This window comes from Pteronotus mesoamericanus, unplaced genomic scaffold (assembly GCF_021234165.1).
Source record: "Pteronotus mesoamericanus isolate MK-2021 breed Mesoamerican mustached bat unplaced genomic scaffold, CSHL_Meso_final contig_116, whole genome shotgun sequence".
Classification (NCBI taxonomy): domain Eukaryota; kingdom Metazoa; phylum Chordata; class Mammalia; order Chiroptera; family Mormoopidae; genus Pteronotus; species Pteronotus mesoamericanus.
Window position 1 is genome coordinate 1,692,109 of NW_026555027.1, and position 22,309 is coordinate 1,714,417.

The window sequence follows — 22,309 nt, forward strand, 5'->3', positions numbered from 1 at the left end:
CTTGCCCGGGGCGTGACCCCTCCCTGGCCCAGATCTCCCGCTGCAGACCCGCCTGCTCAGTGCCGGGGCGGCCGGGCTGCTGCAGGGCTGTGGTCGGGGACCCCATTGCACTGAGCAACGGCCGAAGCGCAGGGCGGGGAGCGAGCGGCGCGGAGGCGCCAGGGCGGGGCCGGAAAGGGCTCCGGAAGCGCGAAGGCCGTGCGCGGAGAGCGCCGCGCAGGGGCCGGCAGAGCGCGGTCCCGCCGGTGAGCGCCCGGGCCAGTTCAGGCTCGTACCCTGTGCTGTCGTATTTTCTCCATACAAACAACTGTAAACCTCCTTCTTGCCGCCCTGGACACTGGGTTCGATGCCATCCGCCGCTTCAGGGTCCACGAGTCTACGACGTGTCCCCAGATGGTGAGCGGGGACTACGGTGAGGTTCTAGAAAACGCTTCACTTTGAGTGAAACGCGTTCGACGCCTCGTCTCGCAGAGAAAACACTGGTCCTCAGTCTGCTCGAGGGCAGCAACGCCCCCGAGCGTTCCTGGGCAGCCCTGAGCCGGACGCGCTGCTCCGGGAAGCCGGCCCCCCCTCCCCCGGCGTCCCCACCCCAGCTGGCAAACGCGGCGGCCGGCACTCGGGACCCCTGCGGTGGGGGGACTGGGTACCGAACCCAGGACGTGGACACTTAAGACACCACTGGAACACATAGCGTCCCGGTGTGAAGCAACCTCTCCCGGGGCCGTGCTGGGGGGCGAGCAGACTGGGCGACCTCAGGACCGTGGGCGACCTCGGCGGCTGGCAGCCTGGCGGCGGGTGGCGGAGGCCACGACCGTTAGTTTAATTAAGGGGCTCAGTGACGAGGCTGGACAGAGCGCACGCGGATGCGGTGCGATGCGGCCCCTTGTGGTCAGATGAGGGAAATACAAACCCAACTCCCAGCCGCAGAGCAACACTCACAGGCTTTACCCGGTCAGACAGGCGCTGCAAAAGCCACCGTGGTGTTCACGGAAATGAGCAATGGGGACAGAAGGGCACAGGAAAGGGGCTCTTTGCCACTGTCCTCGAAACCAGCGCATCTCAAACGTGAATGTGAAGGTACCACCTGCGGGGGTCACTCCCCTTGGGTTTCGTTCCCGGCTGGCAGGGTAGGGCCCGGGGGTCTGGTTCCAACCGGCTCCCAGCCGCACCCACCCTGGGCGCCATCAGGGGCTGGAGGGAAGGTCCTCCCGGTGGGTGGGCCTGGGCTGCTGTGTCCAGTCCCCGTTCTGGGGACCACAGGCCCCCGGGGATACGGGTCCTTCCCACGCCCAGACTCAAAGGAGCCTGAAGACCCACTTCGCTCTTGCTTCTTCAAGCCCATGGGCCCACGGAGCCCGCCCTGAGGTTACCCCTCTGCCAGCTCCCACCTCCTCCCTGACCTATTGGGGACCTCCGGGCTCCCGAAGGCCGCTATTTCAGATGGCCCTGGGGCGGCGCGTGAATTTCCACGTAGGGCCCCTCGCCACTGAAACCCGCAGGTCGCCTCCGGCGGCGCTGGCTCCCAAACCTCTGGCCACGAGCACATCTGAAGGGGCGCGCGGTGCCGCGGCTGCCCCCACACCCACAGCACACGCTGTAAGTCCACACCTTGTTTCCCGCGGTGGAGTTGCATTTACACCCCCCGCCCTCATCCCAAGAATTCATTGCACTTGGCTGGGAAAAAATTTCTGATATAAAGTATTTTAAACCTGAGGTGGGAGGAGAAAGAATAGGTAAGATGTAGGGTGACCACAAGTGACCCTTGTAAATGAGTTCAGCGTGATAATTGTCCCTCGTCTTATTTACACATTTATCGTTGAATTCTAACCCCACGTCAGCACTGCCTTTCAGGGTAGTTTCTTTTTATTTTTGTATGTCAATTCAGTTGAAAAATGATTGCAAATGGACTTTCTTGGCTTGTTCACAGGCATGGAACTGCCCAGCTATTTAGGTTATTCAGGAAGGACTAAAGGTTTATATCACTATCTATTTATGTAAAATCTTAAGTCATTTGCTCTCAGGTACAGTCAGCCCTCTGTACCCACCAGTTCTGCATCCTCGGATTCGGCCAACCACCGACTGAAAATACTCAGAAAGGACTTCTGGTCAAGATGGCGGTGAGGCAGACACGGCTTGGCTCTTTGCACAACCACATCAAAATCACAACTGAAATATATAACTATCACTTCAAACCATCAGAAATCACGTTGAACGGGAGTCTGACAACTACGGAACCAGTACGTGTCAACACTGGTTGGAGGGGCACAGGTGTGGAACAGGCTGGTCCCTCACTCCCACGCGGTGGATGGAAATGTGGGAGGGCTGTCTCGGGGGCAAGGAGTCCCAGCCGCACACCGGGCCCCCCGCCCAGGGCCAGGAAGAGAAGTCCCCCCAACTTCCAGCTGCAAAAACAAGTGGGGATTGAGTCCACAGAAGGAAACTGCTGGAGCCCCAGGCAGTTCCTCTTAAAGGACGCACACGGTCTCACGGTCTCCCTCCCTCCCTCCGAGCACCAGCCCTGGGGCAGCAGAGGCGCTAGAGGCGCACAGGGAGGCGCGCAGAGGCCGTCGTCTCTTTTCTAAATCCTCCCCCCAACAGCGGGCCAGCTGGTGTCGTATCTGAGACTCCATCAACCTGGCTAATGCTGTTTGGCCGACTTGGAGATCCCCAGAGGCTCTGCCCACCCAAACTGCTTTTCCACAGGAATGGCTAGTCTAGGCTCAAGCTTCACAACTTCCTAACCCGTATCAACACGAGCAGCAGCCGGCCTCAGGGAGCCCCGGGCCTGGCAGCAGCAGCAGCAGCAGCCTAGAGTCACAGCTTGGCTTCTCCTGGAAAACCTCCAAGACCAGCACACGGAGCAGCCATCTCAGATGGCTTTATAGGTCAGGCAGGGTGGCCCCGGACGAAACACAGGTGGGGGCTGACCTCGGCCTGCACCACCCGGGAAACTCCAGAACCTGCGCACCCAGCGGGCAGCTACAGACCATGTAGGAGCACCACCACCCTGCCCCTGCACAGCTGGTCCTCCACAGAGGGCGGACGTTGGTCAGTGGTCACAGCCAGTCCTTGCAGCTGACTGGCCTGGGTAAATCCCTCCCATTGACCTGCCAACAGCAACCAAGGCTCAGCTACAAGAGGAGGGTGCACTCAGCGCACACGGAGGGGCACTTGAGTACTCAGCTTGGGTGATAGGGGAGGCTGTGCCACGGGACCCTCCAGGACACCGACTACATTAGGCCACATTACTAAGATACGGAGTCATAGCAGCTCTACCTCATACATAGAAACATGCACAGGGAGGCTGCCGAAATAAGACAAAGAAACAGGGCCCAAAACTCCAGAAAAAGAGCTAACTGAAATGGAGATAAGCAGTCTATCAAATGCAGAATTCAAAGCACTGGTTATAAGGACGCTCAAGGAAATTAGCGAGGATCTCTGCAGCATAAAAAAGATCCAGTCGGAAACAAAGGATACACTAATTGAAACAAAGACAAATTTACAGGGAAACAAAAGTAGAGTGGATGAAGTCGAGAATCAGATCGGTGATTTGGAACACAAGGAGGCACACAACCAATCAGAACAAGAAGAAAAAAGAATCCCCCCCCCCCCCGAAAAAAAGGGCTAGTATAAGCAGCCTCTGGGACAATTTCAAGAGGTCCAACATTCTCCTCATAGGGGTTCCAGAAGGAGAAAAGAGCAAGAAATTGGAAATTTACTTGAAAAAATGAAAACTTCCCTAATTTGGTGAAGGATATAGACATGCAAGCCCAGGAAGCTCAGAGAGTCCCAAACAAGATGGACCTGAAGGGGAACAGACCAAGACACAGCACAATGCAAAGGCCAAAGGTTAAAGGTAACAGAGAATCTTAAAAGCAGCAAGAGAAGAGCAGTTAGTTACCTAGTCAGACTGTCAGCTTACTTCTCAAAAGAAACTTTGCAGGCTAGAAGGGACTGGCAAGAAGTATTCAAAATCATGAAAAGCCAGGGCCTACAGCCAAGATCGCTCTACCCAGCAAAGCTACTGCTTAGAATTGAAGGGCAGATGAAGAGCTTCCCAGACAAGAAAAAACTAGAGGAGTTCATCATCACCAAACTATTATTATATGAAACGTTAAAGGGACTTATTTAATAAAAAGATAAAAACTATGAATAAAATGGCAAAAAAAATACATCTATCAACAACTGAATCTAAAAAAAACCCAAACTAAGCAAACGAGAACAGAGACAGAATCATGGATACATAGTGTTTCAACAGTTGCCAGACAGGGGAAAGGGTCGGGAGGGGAGGGGATTGAGAAGTACATATAGGTCGTTACAGAACAGCCGTGGGGACGTAAAGCACAGATGGGAAATGGAGCAGCCAAAGAACCTCTATGTATGACCCATGGGCACGAACCATGGTAGGGGGTTGCCTGAGGCAGTGGGCGGTGCTGGGGGGGGCGCAAAGGGTGAAAAATCAGGACAACTGTGACAGCATAATCAATAAAATATTTATTTAAAGTATTCGGGAAACAGCGTTGCTCTGTCGCTGACGCGACTGTGCGGTCGGGCCCAGGAGAGCTGCACCTGCTCTGAGCGTAGAGACCCTCCTTCCCGCCGCCGCCCCGAAACGTGGGTTCCGCCCGGCTCGCCCGGCACGTCCCCCACGGCAGGTGTGGGGGCCTCCGGGTGATTTCCAGGAGGCAGGAGGGCGTGTGCTGGGTCGGAGGCAAAGCTACGCCGCGTTACACGAGGGGTCGGGGCACTCAAGGGTCCCGGGCCCCAAGTGGCCCCACGGCCGGTCTCCGTGGGCACTGAGGGCGGCTGAGCAGCACCGTGCCTTTTCTCCAGAGGCGGCGCGGACTGTGGCTGCCATCGCTGGTGTTAAGATACAGCTTTTCATTTTAGTTTTATTAAATGAAAATATGTTAGGGTTTGGTCTTGTGAGGTGTTGAAAACTCACTTTCTCTTCTCTCTGAAGCTTTAAATAAGTGTGGAAGGAGCCCCGGCTGCTGTGGCTCCGTGGACGAGCGCCGGCCTGCGAACTGAAAGGTCGTCGGCTCAACTCCAGTCAGGGCACAGGCCTGGGTTGCGGGCCTGGGACCCCGTTGGGGGCGGGCAAGAGACAACCAATTGATGTTTCTCTCCCAGTCTACAGCCATACCATCCTGAACGTGCCAATCTCGTCTGATGTTTCTCTCCTCTTTCTCCCTCCCTTCCTCTCTCTCTAAAAAATAAACAAAATCTTTAAAAATAGATTCTTTTAAAAAAGTGTGGAGGGAGAGTCAAAATGTAAAGCACGGGGCTGAGGCCCGGGCTGGGCAGCTCCGCTGGTTCGAGCATCGTCCCAACAGGCCAAGGTTGTGGGCTGACCCCCCGGTCAGGGCACATACAAGAATCAACCAATGAATCCATCAGTGTTTTCCCCTCTCTCTTCCTTCCTCTCTTTAAAAATCAACAAATAATTTTTTAAAAAAATTAATGTGCTAAGAAACTAGCTTTTCTGGGGGAAAAAGAGCTCCCACTTTGGAGCCCGCACTGCTTTCTCTAGCCCTGGCTCATTTGGCTCAATTTAAAACGGTTCTAAAAATGTATCACCTGGCTCTCAGCCCCGGACACCGTGAGAAAGAGAAAGAGGTGAGCGGTGTGAGATTCCTTTCGTGCCTCATCTCTTGACAAGAAAACTCGGCTGTGAAGCCACTACCTCGAAAGTGTGAATTTCAGAACACATCCGTTTCATTATAAAAATCAACTGGAAAGCACTGTTATAATCTTTATTCTCTTCCTGATTATAAAAGTTAACATGTGCTCACAGTACATTATGGAAAACTGGGAACTGAAAACTTCTTCCGAATCCCCTCTCAGAGACATGCTTCTCTCCGTGGTAAATATTCCAACAGACTCGAGAGGCACAGGGCGGTACATGAAGGAACGAGGGGAACGGTCTCATTGTCAGAGTACACGACACTCTGCTCCTGTGCAAGGTTTCAAACAATTCTGACAAATGACTCGACCGACCAGTCTCTTCAGGGCCCATCTGCTGACCGAGAAGACTCCAACACAGCGGGCGGGAGAGCTGCTAAGAAGTTCTCACCATCCTGTGTTAAATGTCACTCAGTGTATTAAAGGTAAAGCTTTAAAGGAGTACGTACAAAACGAAGAATAATGAATTGGATACAAAGGAGAAAACAGTTCGGAAATCAGGGCAGTTCCGTATCAGAATAAAAACTCCTAAATTCTATTCCCAGTATCACAAAATGGGTTTAAAATTCAAATTTAGAAAACAGTGATCTTTTTACCGTCAAATACAGACATAAAAGTAACTCTATGATTATTCTCATTTGATCAATACAAAAGACAACAATGTACACAGTTGATCAGAATTACCTCAGTTCTAAGTGAAGTAAATTACAACAAGAACTGCTACATAAAAATATCACCCGTCGGCAGAAAGTCTGGAACAGGAGACTCGGAGATCTCAGCCTTTGGAACTGGTAAAGGCCAATTTTGTTTCAACGTCCCACAGTTTCGTCTGTAACACTTTCAAAACATCTTCCATCTATTGCATCGGGAAAATATTAAAAACACACATGATCATGATTAAAATCACACATGGTTAAGTGATTAAAACAGACATCATCAGTGCAACGTCTGACTCTTACACACTACAAACCGATACTCGGTGTGCATTTAATGAGGCTGTTCAAACTGCACCTCACTGAAACGAGACACGAGCCTACGACCAGCGGCTCCCGGCCTCGCACCGACGGCTCGTGCAGCCACTCGCCCCTGCCCCGCCGTGAGGAGACGCTGGCTTCCGAAAGGCGGGCGCCTGCACCGCGGCGGCCGGACCAAATGAGATGCTGGGGTGACGCGAAGACATCTTCCTACTAACGCGTGTTCCTATTACTGTATTTCTACTGGTGCAATAGTTTTAGAACATATACTGCTTTGATTTTGGCATGAAATGCCTTTTTTTTTGCTAGAGCTTTCACCCAACCCACCAACTGTACGAACACCTGAACGAAAGCCCGGGGCGACGCAGGCGAGGGGTGCCCGGCACACAAGGGACGCAGCCAGTCACCTGCTTGAGCGAGTTTTCTATCACAATCCGGCTTTCCAGGTTGAAAACCTCTTTCTCTTCGGGCACAAGCTGCTTCTCCGAGGACCCTAAAACATAACTGCACAGCACAGAGTTAACCTATAAAAAGCGAGCAAATATTAAATGTGTTCGTTAATAATACTGAAATTCCAAGCCCATTACTCTATGTGTCAGAACTAAGAGAAAACATAAAACACTACTTTTGTCACTAGCAACCTGCGCAGAGGCCGGCACCCTGGAAAGCCAGGCTCTCCTCCCAACAGCCCCAGCCAGAGCCCCCCGCCCACGGCCCGCTGGCCCACGCCTTCCATTATGGGAGGGGGGGGTTAGCTGGGTGGCAAAACAGTAACACTCCCAGCGCAAAATTCTATTTTGAAGTTTCTTTATACAACATTCGGGGAACATGTGCTTTCAAGCTTGACTTTTGGTAAATAATAATCTGCGGAGTCAGCCCCCGATGACCCAAACTCAGCAGCTTCAGCAGCCCCCGCCCAAGTCCCAGCCTGCTGGGCTGTCTGGCGTCAGGAGGCGCTGTGGGTCAGGCAGGGCCCGGCGCGGACAGGCGGCCTGGCCGGGGCGGACAGCGGCAGCCCCGGCAGCCCCGGCAGCCCGCTGAACCCTGAACAGCGAGGGGGGCGGGGGCGGGGGTGCCCGCTGCGCTGAGTTAGCTGCTGTCTGTTATCACTTGTAGCAACTCCACCGTGTCACTACTTTCGTGAAATAAGAACAGCTTTGTCTTGAATACCCTGATTATATATCTAAATATGGCACAGAAAAGAAAGATAAGATGAGGTGGAAAAATGACATGGCACCCAGTAACTTATAAAACAGTAAAGAGCCGTTACAGAGGGTGCCCAGTTCTGAAACAAACCACCTTCCTGGGCATTAAAATTCCGCCTCAAGAGGTAACTTCACTGCAACTTCAACTGCTCAGGAAAAGAGAGCTTCAACACTGCGACCCCCGAAGGCAAAATCTTCCCTGTCTCCTGGACAGGGAGGCACCGCTTCGTGGTCTGGGCTTCGCGGGTCCGCACCAGACCGGCTGGGCTGAGACTCCTCCTCCTTCCCAGCCCCCCTCCCCCCTCGGTCCTCACGCACCCTCGCCTGACTCGGGACTCGTAGGGAGGCCCTGCACCCTCTGCGGACAGACCTGCGGCTCTGCACCCAGGTGCAGCCAGGCCTGCCCTTCTGTGTAAGAGCCGCACACCATTTGCGGGTCAGAAAATTCTGATCTGAACCTTTCCAGCTTCACAGGCGCTGGCGAAACTGCAGTCATCAAAGAATAACTAGAGATTATAATAAAAATAGGGTTTAACATTTTTTTAACAGAAGATGTAAGAAATTCAACAGGAGGAACAAACCACCTGGAGAAATCACGGTACGGGCTCCCCTGTCCTGCAACGTCCCATCTCTCCCGCGTCTTCCAAGTGTTAGCGGCCATACCCTTGCCGGGGTGCATGGAAACACAGCCAGGTCAATTAACTCACTTAATTCTGTGTTTCCTTAAGAAAGGCCAATGAACTGCAAAGCCGGTGGGATGTCTGAACTGCCAGCAGGCCCTCGTGAGCCTTGCTTCTGACACCGGCCTAAGAGCCGGGAGTGGGGCGCGTCCCACCCGCGCAAGGGAGCGGAGGCGGCTCCTGGCTGGGCTCGGGGACAGAACTAGCTGGGCTCTGTCTGCTTTTCCAGAACACCAAAGGCGCTTCTTACTAACCAGTTTTGAAATTCCTATTTCTTCAGAATATTCTAGGAGGCTAAAAAATGAGGACAAATAAAACTGAATACATCGATCCATACAATGCTTTTTAAAAATCTTATTAGATTTTTAAAAACTACTGGACATATTTTTACTCTGAAAAATGTTCTCACAATGTTGTCTCCTTATAATTTTGAATCTCTGACTTTTCTAATACCAAAAAGATCAGGTCAAAACAAAACAAAAAATCACTGGCTGTATTCTCAGAAATTATTACTTGAATATGTGTATTAACCCAAGTTCTGATCTAGTTCTGGTGTTTTCTACCAACTCGCCGCCGCCGGGTTTCTGGGCAGGCGGCGTCCGAGGCGCCCGCGCAACCGATTACCTCTCCACGGCCTCGACGTCCAGGCAGAAGGAGTCCCTCCGGTGGTCGAGGTGGCTCGGGGTGCACCTGTAGACGTAGCCGAGGTGCTGCGCGCAGCCGGCGCAGCGCAGCCTCTCCAGGACGCTGCGGGGAGAGACGCCGCAGCTCAGCAAGCGGGGCCGCGGCTCGACCCGGCGCAGGCCGCGGAGAGCCGGGGACCGCGGGCGCGCGTCCCTCCGACCCCGCTCGGCCGGCCGTGTGCGCAGGAGGGGCAAGGGCAGCCGTGAGAGGGTTTCCGAGGGACGCAGGCGGTCACCGCCCCCTACCCCCGCCCCCCCCGCCCCCCGCGCCGCTCTCAGCGCCTGGCGAGCACCAAGGGGCGGCGCGGGAGTGACCACGGAGGACGCTCAGGGGCTGTTTGGGGGAATATACCTCACGCTGGTGTTGAAAACGATTATCTAAAATTCGGAAATAAGACGGAAAGATAAAAATGCCCCCCCCCCCCCCCGTGCCCTTTTAATATCACCTTGTCCCACAGGCCCGCCAAGGCCAGCAGCGCTCGGGCGGGGCGGGGCCCACCCACTGGAGGCCGGCAGCCCCCACGCTCACACCGCCGGGCCGGCCTGGGGGCCGCGGGGGCGTCGGGGAGGGGCCGCGCCCGTTTGCTTCCTGCTGGTTAGAGCTGGTCTGAGCTTAGGGGTGACTCCTGGGGGGAGGACCGAAGAGCGGCAGGTAACTTCGGTCTGGCACAGAAGCCGACGCTTCCCACTGGCAGGAAAGGTGGCCCCAGGGCTCCGGCCCCCCTGTCCCATGGGCACCGGTGACCTCTGGGCGACAGAGCGCGCCCGCCCCTCCGCCAGCGCGCCCGGCTCTGGCTCCCTCACCCAGAGCTGCACGAACCCTTGACAAGTGCTCCTCATGCATTTTACTGCCTTTTCAGAAAAGCACTTTGAGCCCTGGACGGCGTGGCTCAGCGGAATGGTTGCCAGCCTGGGAACCAAGGGGTCGCGGGTTCAATTCCCAGTCAGGGCACAGGCCTGGGTGGCGGGCCAGGTCCCCAGTAGGGGGCGCGGGAGAGGCAACCACACATGGATGTTTCTCTCCCTCTCTTTCTCCCTCCCTTCCCCTTTCTCTAAGAATGACTACATAAAATCTTTCTAAAAATTTTACATTTTGACACTAACACTCTTCTATCAACCAGAGCTATGTTCCACATAGGTAATTCGCAAATATTTCACTTAATGATTCATCCACAAAACAGTCCCTTTCTTCCCGTTACTTTCCAATTCAGGCTCTTGCCACATAAATAAATATGTGCCCTCCCCGCCCCCCAAATGCCAACTCCCACCTCCTTTCAAACCCCAACCCCACTGCCTCCTACGCGCCTTGTCAAACTGACCCATCCAAATTCACCGGCCCACACCCGGCTACACAAAAGCACGCAGTCCCAGGGCACAGCAGGGGGAGAGCTGCGCACTCAAACCGGGTAGTGATCGCCAGAGTAAACACACAGCACAAAGGAGGCCACCGCTCGGACAGCGCTGCCAGTCCACACCGGCAGGCGAGCCCCGGAAACGAGCACACGGCCGTCCCCGCGACCCGGCCGAGCGCAGGCGCCGAGGCCCAGGCGGGACTGTGCCCCGCCCCCCCGCGAGGCCGAGGCAGCTGCCGTCGCTGCAGGGCCCGGCAAAGCGCAGAGAGGACACAGCATAGTGTCTCAGCAGGGACACAGGAGCCAGGTGACATGCCGCCGCCCACACAGTAAGCCCCTGGGGCCGGTAGGAGCTTCTGTGCAGCTTTGCATGAAAGGGACAGGCACTCCCGCGAACCCCGGGAGGGAGACCGCCCACAGGGAGCAGCGGTCTCCACGCTGCGCGGCCTCTCGGTCACTGCCAGGCCGCCCTCCGCACCCTCCGAGGTCGGGAACCAACGTCGCGTTGGGAAGGACCCTGAGAGGGGCCTACGGCACTGCTTACGCTGATGAGCGGAGAAGACCGCTTTATCCTGAATTATCAACACCAAACCACGCGCCATGGGCGGCGCACACAGGCCCACTCCCCCGCCGAGGGGCGATGAGGAGCCGGCAGCCACCCTCGCCGCAGCGTCTCCCCGCGCGCACGGCGGGCTGGGGTCTGCCCGAGCGCAGCGCCGGTCCCCAGGCGGCCTGAGACGCGGAATGAGTCCCCCGTGGAAACGAGCTGGCAGCGCAGCGCGGCGCCTGCACGAGCGAGGGAGGGGCGCGCGACCCGTGCAGCTCCCGAGGCGGCGACGCCTTGCGCGAATGACGGGCCCAGCGGGCGTAGCACGCGGGACCCAACACTGGCTCAACGCGGGGCGCCAACCCCCTCGGTCCTCCCAACTCCTGACCCAGAAGGAAGCAAGTCTGAGCCTGGCGCCGGCAAGTCGCCAACATGGATCTGAGCTACGAACCCCCAGCGGGCAGCGCCCAGGCCGCAGGCTGAGGCCGGCCAGGCAACCGCCTCTCAGCTGGGGTTCAGCAACGTTCGTTTCCTTTGTGGTTACTCTCCAGGAAGAGCAAACACGGAAATTCTGAGTCAATAAATGAAAAGTATCAAGGGCCTGAGCGGGAGGGGGGACGGGGAGGGAGCAGGCGGGGGGGGGGGGGGCGGGCGGGGGGGCGGCGCAGGGGCGGGGCGGGGGCAGGGCCGCCCTGGTTCTCGCCGGAAGCCGCGCTGCGGCCTGAGCCGAGCTCTAACCTCCCCGGGCCCTGCTGTCTTCCTGTTCAAAACGAGAAGGAACCCAAGCCTGGGTTTTCCAAATTCCGGTCACCGGAGAGCCAGGAGCACAATTTTTGTTACACCCACATAGCACCAGTTTTAGGAATTTCATTCTCCTTAAATAGAGTAACTTTAATGGAAATAGACTTTATGTGAATATAACAGTCTGGCATTACTAAAACTGAAAAACCAGTATTTTAAGACACGCTCCGCGCAACAGTTCCCTACGGCAGAGCTGCCCACCCCGTGCGCCGAGGACGGCGCTTACAGCAGGTGGGTGGCGGGTGCCCCATGCCGACCCCTTCAGCCGGTACAGTGGCCCCGAGCTGCCACTTCTGGCCACAGGGCCTCCTCCAGGGACCGCAACACCCGTGTGTGTGTGTCCATGTTCTTCTGCGGGCGCCACGACAGGAGGAGGGCACCGCCAGCCTAAGGCGCTTTGGCTCTGAGAGTGCAAGACACAGGTATTTTCTTTTCCTATTTCCCGTTTTCTTCAGCGCCACGCCCAGCGACCCAGAGAGGGAGTATCACAATGTGCCTCAGAAACTCCTCCAGCTCAACCTGGCTGGCGTGGCTCAGCGCACTGGGCGCCAGCCAGCGAACCCAAGGGTCGCTGGTTTGATTCCCCGTCAGGGCGCAGGCCTGGGCGGCGGGCCACGTCCCTGGTTGGGGGCATGTAAGATGCAACTGATAGGTGTTTCTCTCCCTCTCCTCCCTCCCTCCCCCTCTCTTTAAGATAAATAAAATCTTTTTTAAAAAATAGACTCTAAAAGAGAATTTAAGAAATACAAAAACTTTTCCACCTCAGTATCTATAGGAGACCACCCGTCACCCAAGAATTGATAAATTAACAATGACCAACTTTATACTGATTACCATAGAAGTAGTTTTAGCCCAGGTAATATTACCGGTAATAATTTTTAAAGAGTTTTTTGAACAGCGAACATTTTCCCTAACGGACACACTCACAGACACAGCGTTACTCACCAACCATTTTCATTTTCACGCTTGGATAGCATCTGCCCCTCATCCACAGAAACGTTACTGGAAACACCTAGAAAAAACAACAGTGATTTATTAATGTGGTAAGCATGCACATGCAGACATTTAGAGAACTTGTAGTTCAACTTTTATTTTAGAATTCAGAGGGCCCGAAAAAATAAGAGCCCAAAGTGTGTGTGTGCGCGTGTGTGTGTGTGAGAGACACAGAGGCACATGCATGATGGTTGAAAACCAAATGTACAGGGGTTTCCTGGAAAAGGATGGCAGAATAAGGGTTATTTCTTTCCCTCCCCAGAAAACCATGGAAATTAACAAAATGAGTGAAGTTAGAGGGAAAAATTCCATCAACAGTAAAACATGGAACAGTTAGAACCCCAGTTCAGCAACTCCTGAGAGAGCATGCCAGACACAGTAGAACTGCGACCAAAACCAAGACGCTACACGCCAAAGCCCGCATCCCCAGGTGTCAAAGGCGGAGCTGACCTCTCTAAAAGTGCCTGAGGACCCCCAAGGAGCTAGCCGAAATCTTGGAGACCGTGACTTGGACAGGGGTCGCAGCTGGACCCCTGAAGAGACATTGCTAGAGGGTTAGGTCCAGGGCCCGGGGGCAGGAGGTCGGTGGGGGGGGGGGGGGGTTGGGGGGCAGGGCAAACAACAGGACACTGACCTAAAATGGCCCAAACAGACTCTCGGCTCCACCTCCCCCTACAGTCCAAGTTCCACCTTCATCCATCCAGTCCCTCAAATCAGAAACCAGGGTGTCGCCTGCTCCCCGCCACCCACTACACTGACAGTGCTGGCTATCCCACCGCTGGGCTCTCCCTGCCGCCCCGCCCCCCACCCCCCGGCCACCTCCTGCCCAGCCTGCTGCACGGGCTCCTGCCTGACCCCACACGTCTGGGCCATCTTCCTTCCCCGCTTCCTCCAAAGACAGACCTAGGTCACGCCCCACTCCTGCCTACACACCTCCCTCGCTCTTCATAGGTTCTGATTCCGCACAACATCCCACAAAGCCCTGGATGTTGGGGCCCCTTCCTTCCTCAGCAAGTCTCATCTTTACACTAGTCACCAGCCACACCAGCCTCGAGGCCTGGGTTCCAGCTGCTCCTGGGCCTGCCAAAAGCACCGAGCGTGACCCCGGAACTGGACACGCAGCCAAGCTGCCATCAAGTGCAAAGACCTTTCCAAGCACTGACACTTAAAGTTTTCTTGAGGATGGGGGACAACTGATGACGATTAATCAAATAAACAACTCAAGAATGAGAAAGCTATTAACAAGGCCTCTTATGTTAATAAGAGTTCTAGACTTGAGAAAGAAGTTCATGTAAAAATTACATTAAAGCTAAATGATTGTGCTATGGCTGCAAAATAGTATGTAAATATTATCACTCGACAAAGTAAAACTAATCCAACTAACTCAACTAGGGTAGGAGGGAATGCAAATTAATCAAATTTCCTTTTTTATCTTTCATGGGGGGAGGGGTTTAAGTCAATTTGTTAAACCCCCACTTTACAGAGGGGAAAACAGAGGCCGAGGGGCAGGCAGGCTCGGCCCCAGGCAAGGGAGGGGACCGCGGGGCGCGAGCCCGCCGCCAGGGAGGGCGCGCTTCTGCTCCGATCGCGAAGTCTGTCTGTACACGCTAATCGAAATATTCAGAACATACGTGTGGAATAAAAAAAAGGATGCTTAACGTGTAAGTAATATAGTCTCAAGTGTTTTTAAAAGTTGACATGTTTACATGTGCTGGCTCAGCGATTACTGTTACTGAACTGACTGATGCATCCTTATGGGAAACGACAGGTGTCAGAACGTTTCAAGTGCCGGTCAGCACTGGCGTCCTTTTCTCCCCAATATTCCACCCCAGGGAGGAACTCAGTCCATGAACGTCAATGACCTGTTGCCACATTTCTGCCATCGAAATATTTTTAGAAGGGGACAGAGCATACGCTTCAACTTGAAACCCGCAAGCCCAAAAAGAATAGCCATTTTTACACCAATTCAGAAAAAACATACGCCAACCACTCCCCTAAATATGAAAATTATGAGAGCGACAAGAGGAGGAGGGGACGTGGGAAACACGAGGTCACTAGCGGCGTCAGGATTAAAATCTATTAAAAGCTAGAACTCCGGTCTTCTCCGCTCTTGTCCTGGACCCTCCTACCTCTCCAGTTTTCATGGGATTATTGACTTCATTACAAGTTCTTTTTATAAATTGTTGGTAACACTGTGTTCTGTCAGCTCTATGGCAGTAAGCCCGGGGACCGTAAAGGCGTCTGCTGATACAAGTGCCAAGAGACAAGAAATCAATCCGGACGTCGCCCCGCAGGAGGCAGGGAGCAAATAAACCACGTGCGACATTATTTACCAAGTCACAGCCCGCAGACGCCAGCGCTACAGCGCGGCTACACCCCACACACTAATGATTGAGTCGGTCTGCTTCTACTGACTGATGCTCACAACAATGCTGGTTCACCGCTACTGAGGAACGACTGCGGGACCCCATACAAGGGCCTGTCACTCGCGAGTCCCCTCTCTCCGGGGCCGCTCTCCCTCTTAGGTTTTCTGCTCTTAGAGCGACCCCCTCTGCCCCCGGCCGCCGAGGTGTGGCGCATCTCCGGAGGGCGGCCCGCGCCCAGCCCGGGTACTGACAGCGCAGCAGGATGCAGTTGTTGTCCTCCTGGCAGGCCACCCAGCTCAGCGAGTCGCCCAGCGGCCGCCGGCAGCCGCCGCACAGGAACACGAGCGGCCGGTCCTCGTCCTCGGCGGGCGCCGCAGCCCCCTCGCGCCGCGTCCGCTCCGCCGCCGGCGCGGCCCCGCTCAGGGAGTGCCACGTGCTCGTCCACCGCTGCAGCAATTGGTGGCGGCTCGAGCCTTCCGAGAGTCGCTGGCTCAACAGCGAGGGGACGCTCCACGTGCCCTTCTCGCCGCAAGCGCAGCTGGCGGAAGAGCATCCCTTGCAACTCTCCTGCGACCAAATACCCGCCATTTCTACGAATCCGGCGGCCGCGGAGCACCACGGGAACGAAACACCGCCTCTGCGCATGCGCGGGGAGGGCCGAGACGGTGGCGCCCGGCAGGGGCCGCGGCGCTTAGGGGCGGGGCCCGACGGAAGCGGGACCGCGAGCAGCCGGCTAGTGCGCGTGCTCGCTGCCGGGCGGTGCCAGGCCCCGGAGTCACTGCGCGTGCGTGAGGGCTTCCGCCCTGCTGAATGGAGGCGGCGGGAGGTGGGACGGCCGCACCTCCCCGCGAGCGGCGGTGTCTTTCGGAGAGTTACGCGCCCAAACCCCTCAGCCAGGCCGTCACGGGGGTTCCCAAGCCAGCGCGCCGCCCACGCAGCACCCAGCAGGGAGCCCTTTGGCGCACCTGCCTTCCGTGCCTGGTCCCTCCGCGAGGCGTCCCAGTCACATGAGCTGGCCGCAGCCCAGGCCGCGAGGCCCACAGCCCCGGGGGTGGTTGAGCGGGCCGGTGGCCCGGACTCGGCCTTGCTCGCCCACCCCAGGCGACGCCAGCAGGGACTCCGTGTCCCGGGCTGTTTGCGTAACGTCCGCGGGGGGCCGAGAGCCGGGTGCTCGGGAGCCGCCCGGCCCACCTCCTCCTCGGGGTACTGGTCCCGGACAGGCCCGGAGCCCTCGGGCGGGCCTGCCGGGGAGCAGCTGGAGCCGCACGCGCGTGCGGCGGCCGGGAGACGGCGGGGGGAGGAACGGCCTCCACTGTCCCGCCCCGGGCGCCGCTCTTTCCGGGCGAGCTGCTCTTCCCGGGTGCCGCCGGGACGAGGACACACCTCCTGGGCTGCCCCCAAAAGCCCGCCTCTGGCTTGAAAGCGCCTCCGAGCCGGCGGGGAAGGCTGGTGGGGACTGGCCAGCGGCATCGCAGACCAGGCCACCTCCCTGGAGAGAAAGGCACCCCAAGGCCCAGGGTCTGCTCCCGCGACCCTCGGGGCGTGGCCCACGGCCCTGCCCACTCCGTTTGGTCAGATACACTGTTAACTTTACGTCCAGTGTCGGTGCCGGTGGCCTCTGGCCAGAAGCAAAAGCTTTGAGGTCAGCAGCCTCGGGTCGAGCTGCCCTGCCTTCGCCGGCACCGCCCTCGCCGGCCGCGAGACGGCTGCGTCGTGGGTTAAGTGCGACACGCTGCGCCGCGGTGCTCCGAGGGTTAGGTGATACAATGGGCGCGAAATGCTTGATCTCTGGGGTACTGTGCCCGAGGCCGGCAGCAGGCTCCGCATGGTTTCAGTTCCCGTTTCGCCCGCAGCCTTGCCCTCCCTGCGGCTGCTGCGTTAGCGGAGGCAGCCCGGCCGGCGTCCCCGTCCCTGGTTCATGGGCCATGAATCCCCCAGACGTCCCTAAGCAGGTGGGGGGTAATGTTGGAATTCAAGGGATGACCTCTTTGCCTCGGACTTGGGGTTCCCACGAGCCGCACTTAAGTTCCGCGGTGGGATATCCCAGGAAAGGAAAAACAGCGCGCGCGGGCCGGATCACTGTCTCACCTATGCCCTCGGCCTCGGTGGGCCCACTCCATAGAGACTAGGAATAACACAAGTTATGTGTTACAACTGTATCGTTATAAAGACTAACATAAATATGATATACTAAAACATTCTCTGACTTAAAAGTTTGTTTCCTTCTGACCGGGAAATAAAACATTTTTGTGGGGTCCTAAACATTCATCATGGGATGCAGAAAAAATCAGCCGCAATGCAACATGAATTTCTCTATAGTCTCAAGTATTATGAATACAAAATATTCCGATGCCCACACAGTCCTATTTCACGTGGGGACAAAATGAGGCGCTTGAGTAAGATGACCTTGGGCTGGGTGGTTGTAGCGGCCCCCTGGACAGCCATTCGGAGAAGGGTGAGCCTCACCCGTACCACCTCCGCCTCCACCGATTCGCCGGTCGGGTCCCCGCAGGTTCAACCCCATCAGGACAGCCCACCTCTCCCACGGTCTCTGACGTAGGGACGGCCTTCGCCCCAGCCTTACGCCCATCGGCCCCTGGTGCTCCTTGCCCTGGCTGCAGGGATTGGCTCCCATGACAACTTCATCTCCGTTGTCACAGGCTGTCCAGTCAGAGTGAATCTCAAGACTCTGGTCCAGCGGCTCTTTGCTCCCTGGCCGGGGACAAGGAGGCACACGCCCGGGCGGCTCCAGGGAGAGTCGGGGCAGAGAAACGGAGCGGCCGCCCCCCGGACTCTCCCAGCAGCGGGAGCCAGCAAACCCTCCCGCCCCCGCAGCCAGCCTGAGCCGCCTTCCCCAGCCACGAGGAGCGTCCGCTCGCGGTCTGCTCCGGGGTGTTACCGCGGAGATTTCGACCGAGGCCCCAAGACGAGGCCAGAGTGGCACACCAGTGTGCGTGAGGCAGAATGGGCGTCGGGGAACACTCCCCATGGCACGAGACCGACCACCGCACGTGTGGGGGACTAAAGACCAGAGAAAATGGGGACCAGGGTGACGTGACCGCAGGCTCTGCAGGCCGGTGGGGTCGCAGGCGTCTGAGGACACCGTGGCAGCAGGACAGGCGGGCTGTGGAGCGGTTTCGGTGACACCACAAGGGGGAGGCAGGCAGATCGTCAACCGAACATGAACTTTTCTGGTGGACAGGTCACCGCGAACCTTGAGGTCGGCCCCAGAAGCGAGCCTGGAAGGTGAGGATGCTCCGGAGCCGGAGCCGACGTCGGCGCGTGTGGCGGGCCCTGCAGACCCAGACGGCGGCCGGCCCAGGGGGAGGCTGCCAGGTGCCCGGGGTGCAGCTGGGCTGGGCCGGGGCCGGGGCGGGGGCGAGTGCTGGGAGCTCGTGCGGGGCCGGGAGAGAGAGCTGGTTCTGACCACGGCGGCCGCAGGGTGCCAACCCCGTGAGCGATAGACCCAATTCAAAGGAAAACTGCCCTGAGCCCTTTGCCCCCATCCAAGCCTGGGAATGCAAATAGCAGGAAGCAGAGCCCGCCCGCCCCCATCCACGGCCGGGGGGTGGGGGGGGCGGGGGGAGGGGCGGGGAGAGGCCCAAGAAGGCAGGGGGAGGGGAGAAGAAGCGAAGGAGGCGTTTACGGTTCCTCCGGTGCTAGAGGACTCACGGCTCGTTAAAGGCGCTCTGGCACTTGGAGAACAGGGGAAATTTGTGGCTCTGGTTACATGGACTCGTTTCAGTTGTGTGCACTTCCTCACACCTACCCACACGAATGACAACGCGGTGTGATTGCAGGTCGCTGGGAGTCAGTCCTCCGACCCTTCAGTGCTGAGAGAGCTGCTCGCAGCTGCGCGTGAGGACCGTTTTGTCCAACTCTTGCTCGTTGAGTTGCTTCTGGAAGCAAAGAGGCACCCGGAGCTGTCCCCCCGCCCCCCACCAGCTGGCACCGAGAGCTTGCCGCCGGGACACGGAGCCCCCGGGGGCCTTCCGCCACGAGCAGAGCGCTCCGCGGGGACAGCCACCACGCTGTGGCGACGGCGTGGCTGGATGTTTATATCTGGGTTCCAGGGGTGCAACGGTAGCCTCAGGAACACGCTTCACCATTTTAAAATCCTCCGTGGCAGGATGTTCTTTAAATAGCCTGTTCCCCTCTCCTAGTAAACGTGTGGAATCACGGCTTCCTGGCCTTTAGCAGAGGTATTTAGTTCTCCCACGAGTTAAAAAAGAACGAAGAACATGTGATTTTCAGAAATACCACAATACATTTGAGCTGAGAAAGAGTCACAGAGATGCTTGGCCACACGCCTCACTCTGCAGCAGAAAAGCTGGGGCCCGGGCGGTTCCGACGTCACCGGGCGCGTGAGCGACAGGGTTGGGGGGGCGTCTGGGCTGGCCCATGTCCAGCGCCCTTCCCCGCTGGGGAAAAGGCCCTCCCTGCTCTCCCCACCCAGCAGTGCGCTGTTGGGGGGCTTCCCACCTCGAAGGCCTTAACCCGCCGCCGCGCCTTCCGAGACGGGGGCTCCGCCCTGGCTGGGGTCAGCCTCAGCGCCGCCCCCCCCCCCCCCCCCCCCCCCCCAGCTTCCTGGCTGCCTCCCCAGGCTCTAGGAGCAGGCGCCAGGACCAGGGCCGGGCCAAGTCCGTCCCCCGCAGCCTTTTATGCCAGCGCTGGGCGGGAGGGTCCTCTGCTCACCCTTCCTCTCTGAGACCTGAGCCCAGAGCTGCCCTGGGCCACGTCCGCAGCCCGGGGGCGTGGCCACCGTGGGAGGGAAGCAAGGCAAGATGTGGAGACAGAGCAGGAGCAGCCCGCAGCCCCGCTGCTCCGCGCGGTTTCTGTGAGCGCCTCGCAGCGTGCGCCCCTAAACCTAGTCAGGGTCACTCCCTGCCGCTCCCGGCCGCTCCCTATCAAAGCCCGACTGGTACGCAGGGTTCGGTCCAGAGCCGGGGCCTCTGGGCCCTACGTGTGTGGGTGCCCGGCTGCTCCAGATTGTTGAAATGTGACTCCACGTGCGCGACAGGGCCTAGTAGTTCTCAAAATGCAGCCTCTCAAGGAGGCGCCCTCGGAGCTGATGAGGTCGCCCAGGGAAGAACGCGTCTCCAGGACAAAATTCTCGTCACGCTCTCTCTTTCCAAGCTCCCCTTTGGCACCCGCTTCGTGCCTTCCGTTTTCTTGGATGCAAGCAGAGGGAGGTCAATGAGGGAACAGCGGTTTTAGCACCTGCAACAAACACGTATAAATCTTTTAACTAAGAAGTTCTCTAAACTCAGCACAGACGGACCATGAAGTGAGGGCTGTGACTTCTGAATCTCAAGTCACACGGGCAAGGCCTGAAGTGCCACAGATACAGATTGCATGTCTTTGGGGAGATTTGAGGAAACACTGCTTCCATGGCAGAAAGACTGGGAAATGGAGTTCGAGCAAATGCCCAGAGACCTGGCTGGCAGCTCAGCTGGTTGGAGCTTCGTCCCCATCGGCCGGGGTTGCTGGTTCGACGCCCAGTCAGGGCACCTACAAGAATCAACCAATGAATTCACAAATAAGGAGAACGACAAATTGATGTCTCTCTCTAAAAATCCATCAATAAATTTTTTAAATTAAAGAAAGAAAATTTACAGAAAACAGAATAAAATAACTAAAAAGTGTAAAAAGTTGGGGGGAGGAAGATGAGAGGCATAAGCAGTTAGTCCAGGGAGTTCAACATCTGAACCACTAAGAAATGCTTCAAATAGACAGGAAATGATAAAGGAGAAGAAATCACCAAATAAATATAATTTCCCAGAGCTAAAAGGTACGACTTCAGGTGAAAAGGAATGAAATAACTTCACACCAAGACTTAGCATATAAAGTAGCAGAACTAACCTTTAGAGAAAAACCTCAAAGTTTTGGTGAGGGGGAAGAAAAGCTGCAAGAATCAGAGTGGCATTGGTCTTCTCATCAGAGATCCAGGGAGCTGGAAAGTTCAAAATTCAGAGGGCAAATAATTTCCAAATTAGAATCACATGCCCATCTGGTCAGAATCCGTGTACGGCTGACACTTGCAGACACACGGAACTTGGAAAATGTGTCTTTAACACATCCCTTCTTATTCAAAACATGTTGCAACAAAGAATGTGAGACGCGAGGTCACAGTAAAACACTAAAAGGAAAGCAGATATTTAAGATATAAAAAGATTCCCTATCAGCCCCGGCTGGTGTGGCTCAGTGGATTGAGTCCTAGCCTACGAACCAAGGGGTCACTGGTTCAATTCCCCACCAGGGCACAGGCCTGGGTTGAGGGCCAGGTCCCCAGTGGGGGACACGCGAGGGGCAACCACCCATTGACGTTTCTCTCCTCTCTTTCTCCCTTCTCCTCTCTCAAAATAAATAAATAAAATCTTTTAAAAAAGAAAAGGCTCTCTATCACACTTATTTTTAAACTATGCTGAAAACTAGCACTCACTCTCCGCTGGATGGAACCCCGAAGTCCGACCCCGTCGTCCGTGTCCCGGCCACTGCGGGGGAACGGGCCGTGTGCCGGCTGCGGACGTGACGCCGACGCTGCGCCCTCTGGGGAAGGCACGGGCGGTGCCTCAGCATCGGATGCAGTTACATGCGGACACATCCTTCAGACACAGGATCGCTGTCAGGAATCAATTCCAAAAGTATGGCAGCAGCAGAAACGCAAGGCGGTGCAGCGCCCCTTGCAGCAGCAGAGGCTGAAAGCGCCCCGAACCCCGCCTGGGCCCTGCGTGAGGGAGCTGTGGCGTCTGCTGGGGCGGCCGCGAAGTTCGTTTGGTTTTTTCCCTACGATGGCTCTAGCGGCGCTTAGTTGTCTTTAACTTCATTCGAAACAACGTTGTTAGATTGTATCGTGACACCTGTCTTATCAGCGTGCATTTTTTTAAAAAACATATTGAAATTGGTGAATTTTTGTATCGCTATTTTAATATTGAAGATGGAAGAAAATATGTGACATTTTTGGCATACTATGCTTTATTCAATAAAGGTAAAAACGCAACTGAAATGCAAGAAAAAGGGGTG

At 56.4% G+C, this 22,309-nt stretch overlaps 1 protein-coding gene across 1 annotated transcript; it reads right to left on the minus strand.

Moving 5' to 3' along the window:
• Nucleotides 1–5,792: 5,792 nt before the first annotated feature.
• Nucleotides 5,793–15,874, minus strand: MIS18A (MIS18 kinetochore protein A). The gene is made up of 5 exons (XM_054575936.1): nt 15,538–15,874; nt 12,873–12,939; nt 9,169–9,291; nt 7,067–7,163; nt 5,793–6,541 (listed from the first exon to the last, which is right to left on the minus strand). Exons 1-5 carry the CDS (start codon nt 15,872–15,874, stop codon nt 6,461–6,463), a joined length of 705 nt encoding a protein of 234 aa, XP_054431911.1. The 3' UTR covers nt 5,793–6,460.
• Nucleotides 15,875–22,309: the final 6,435 nt, after the last annotated feature.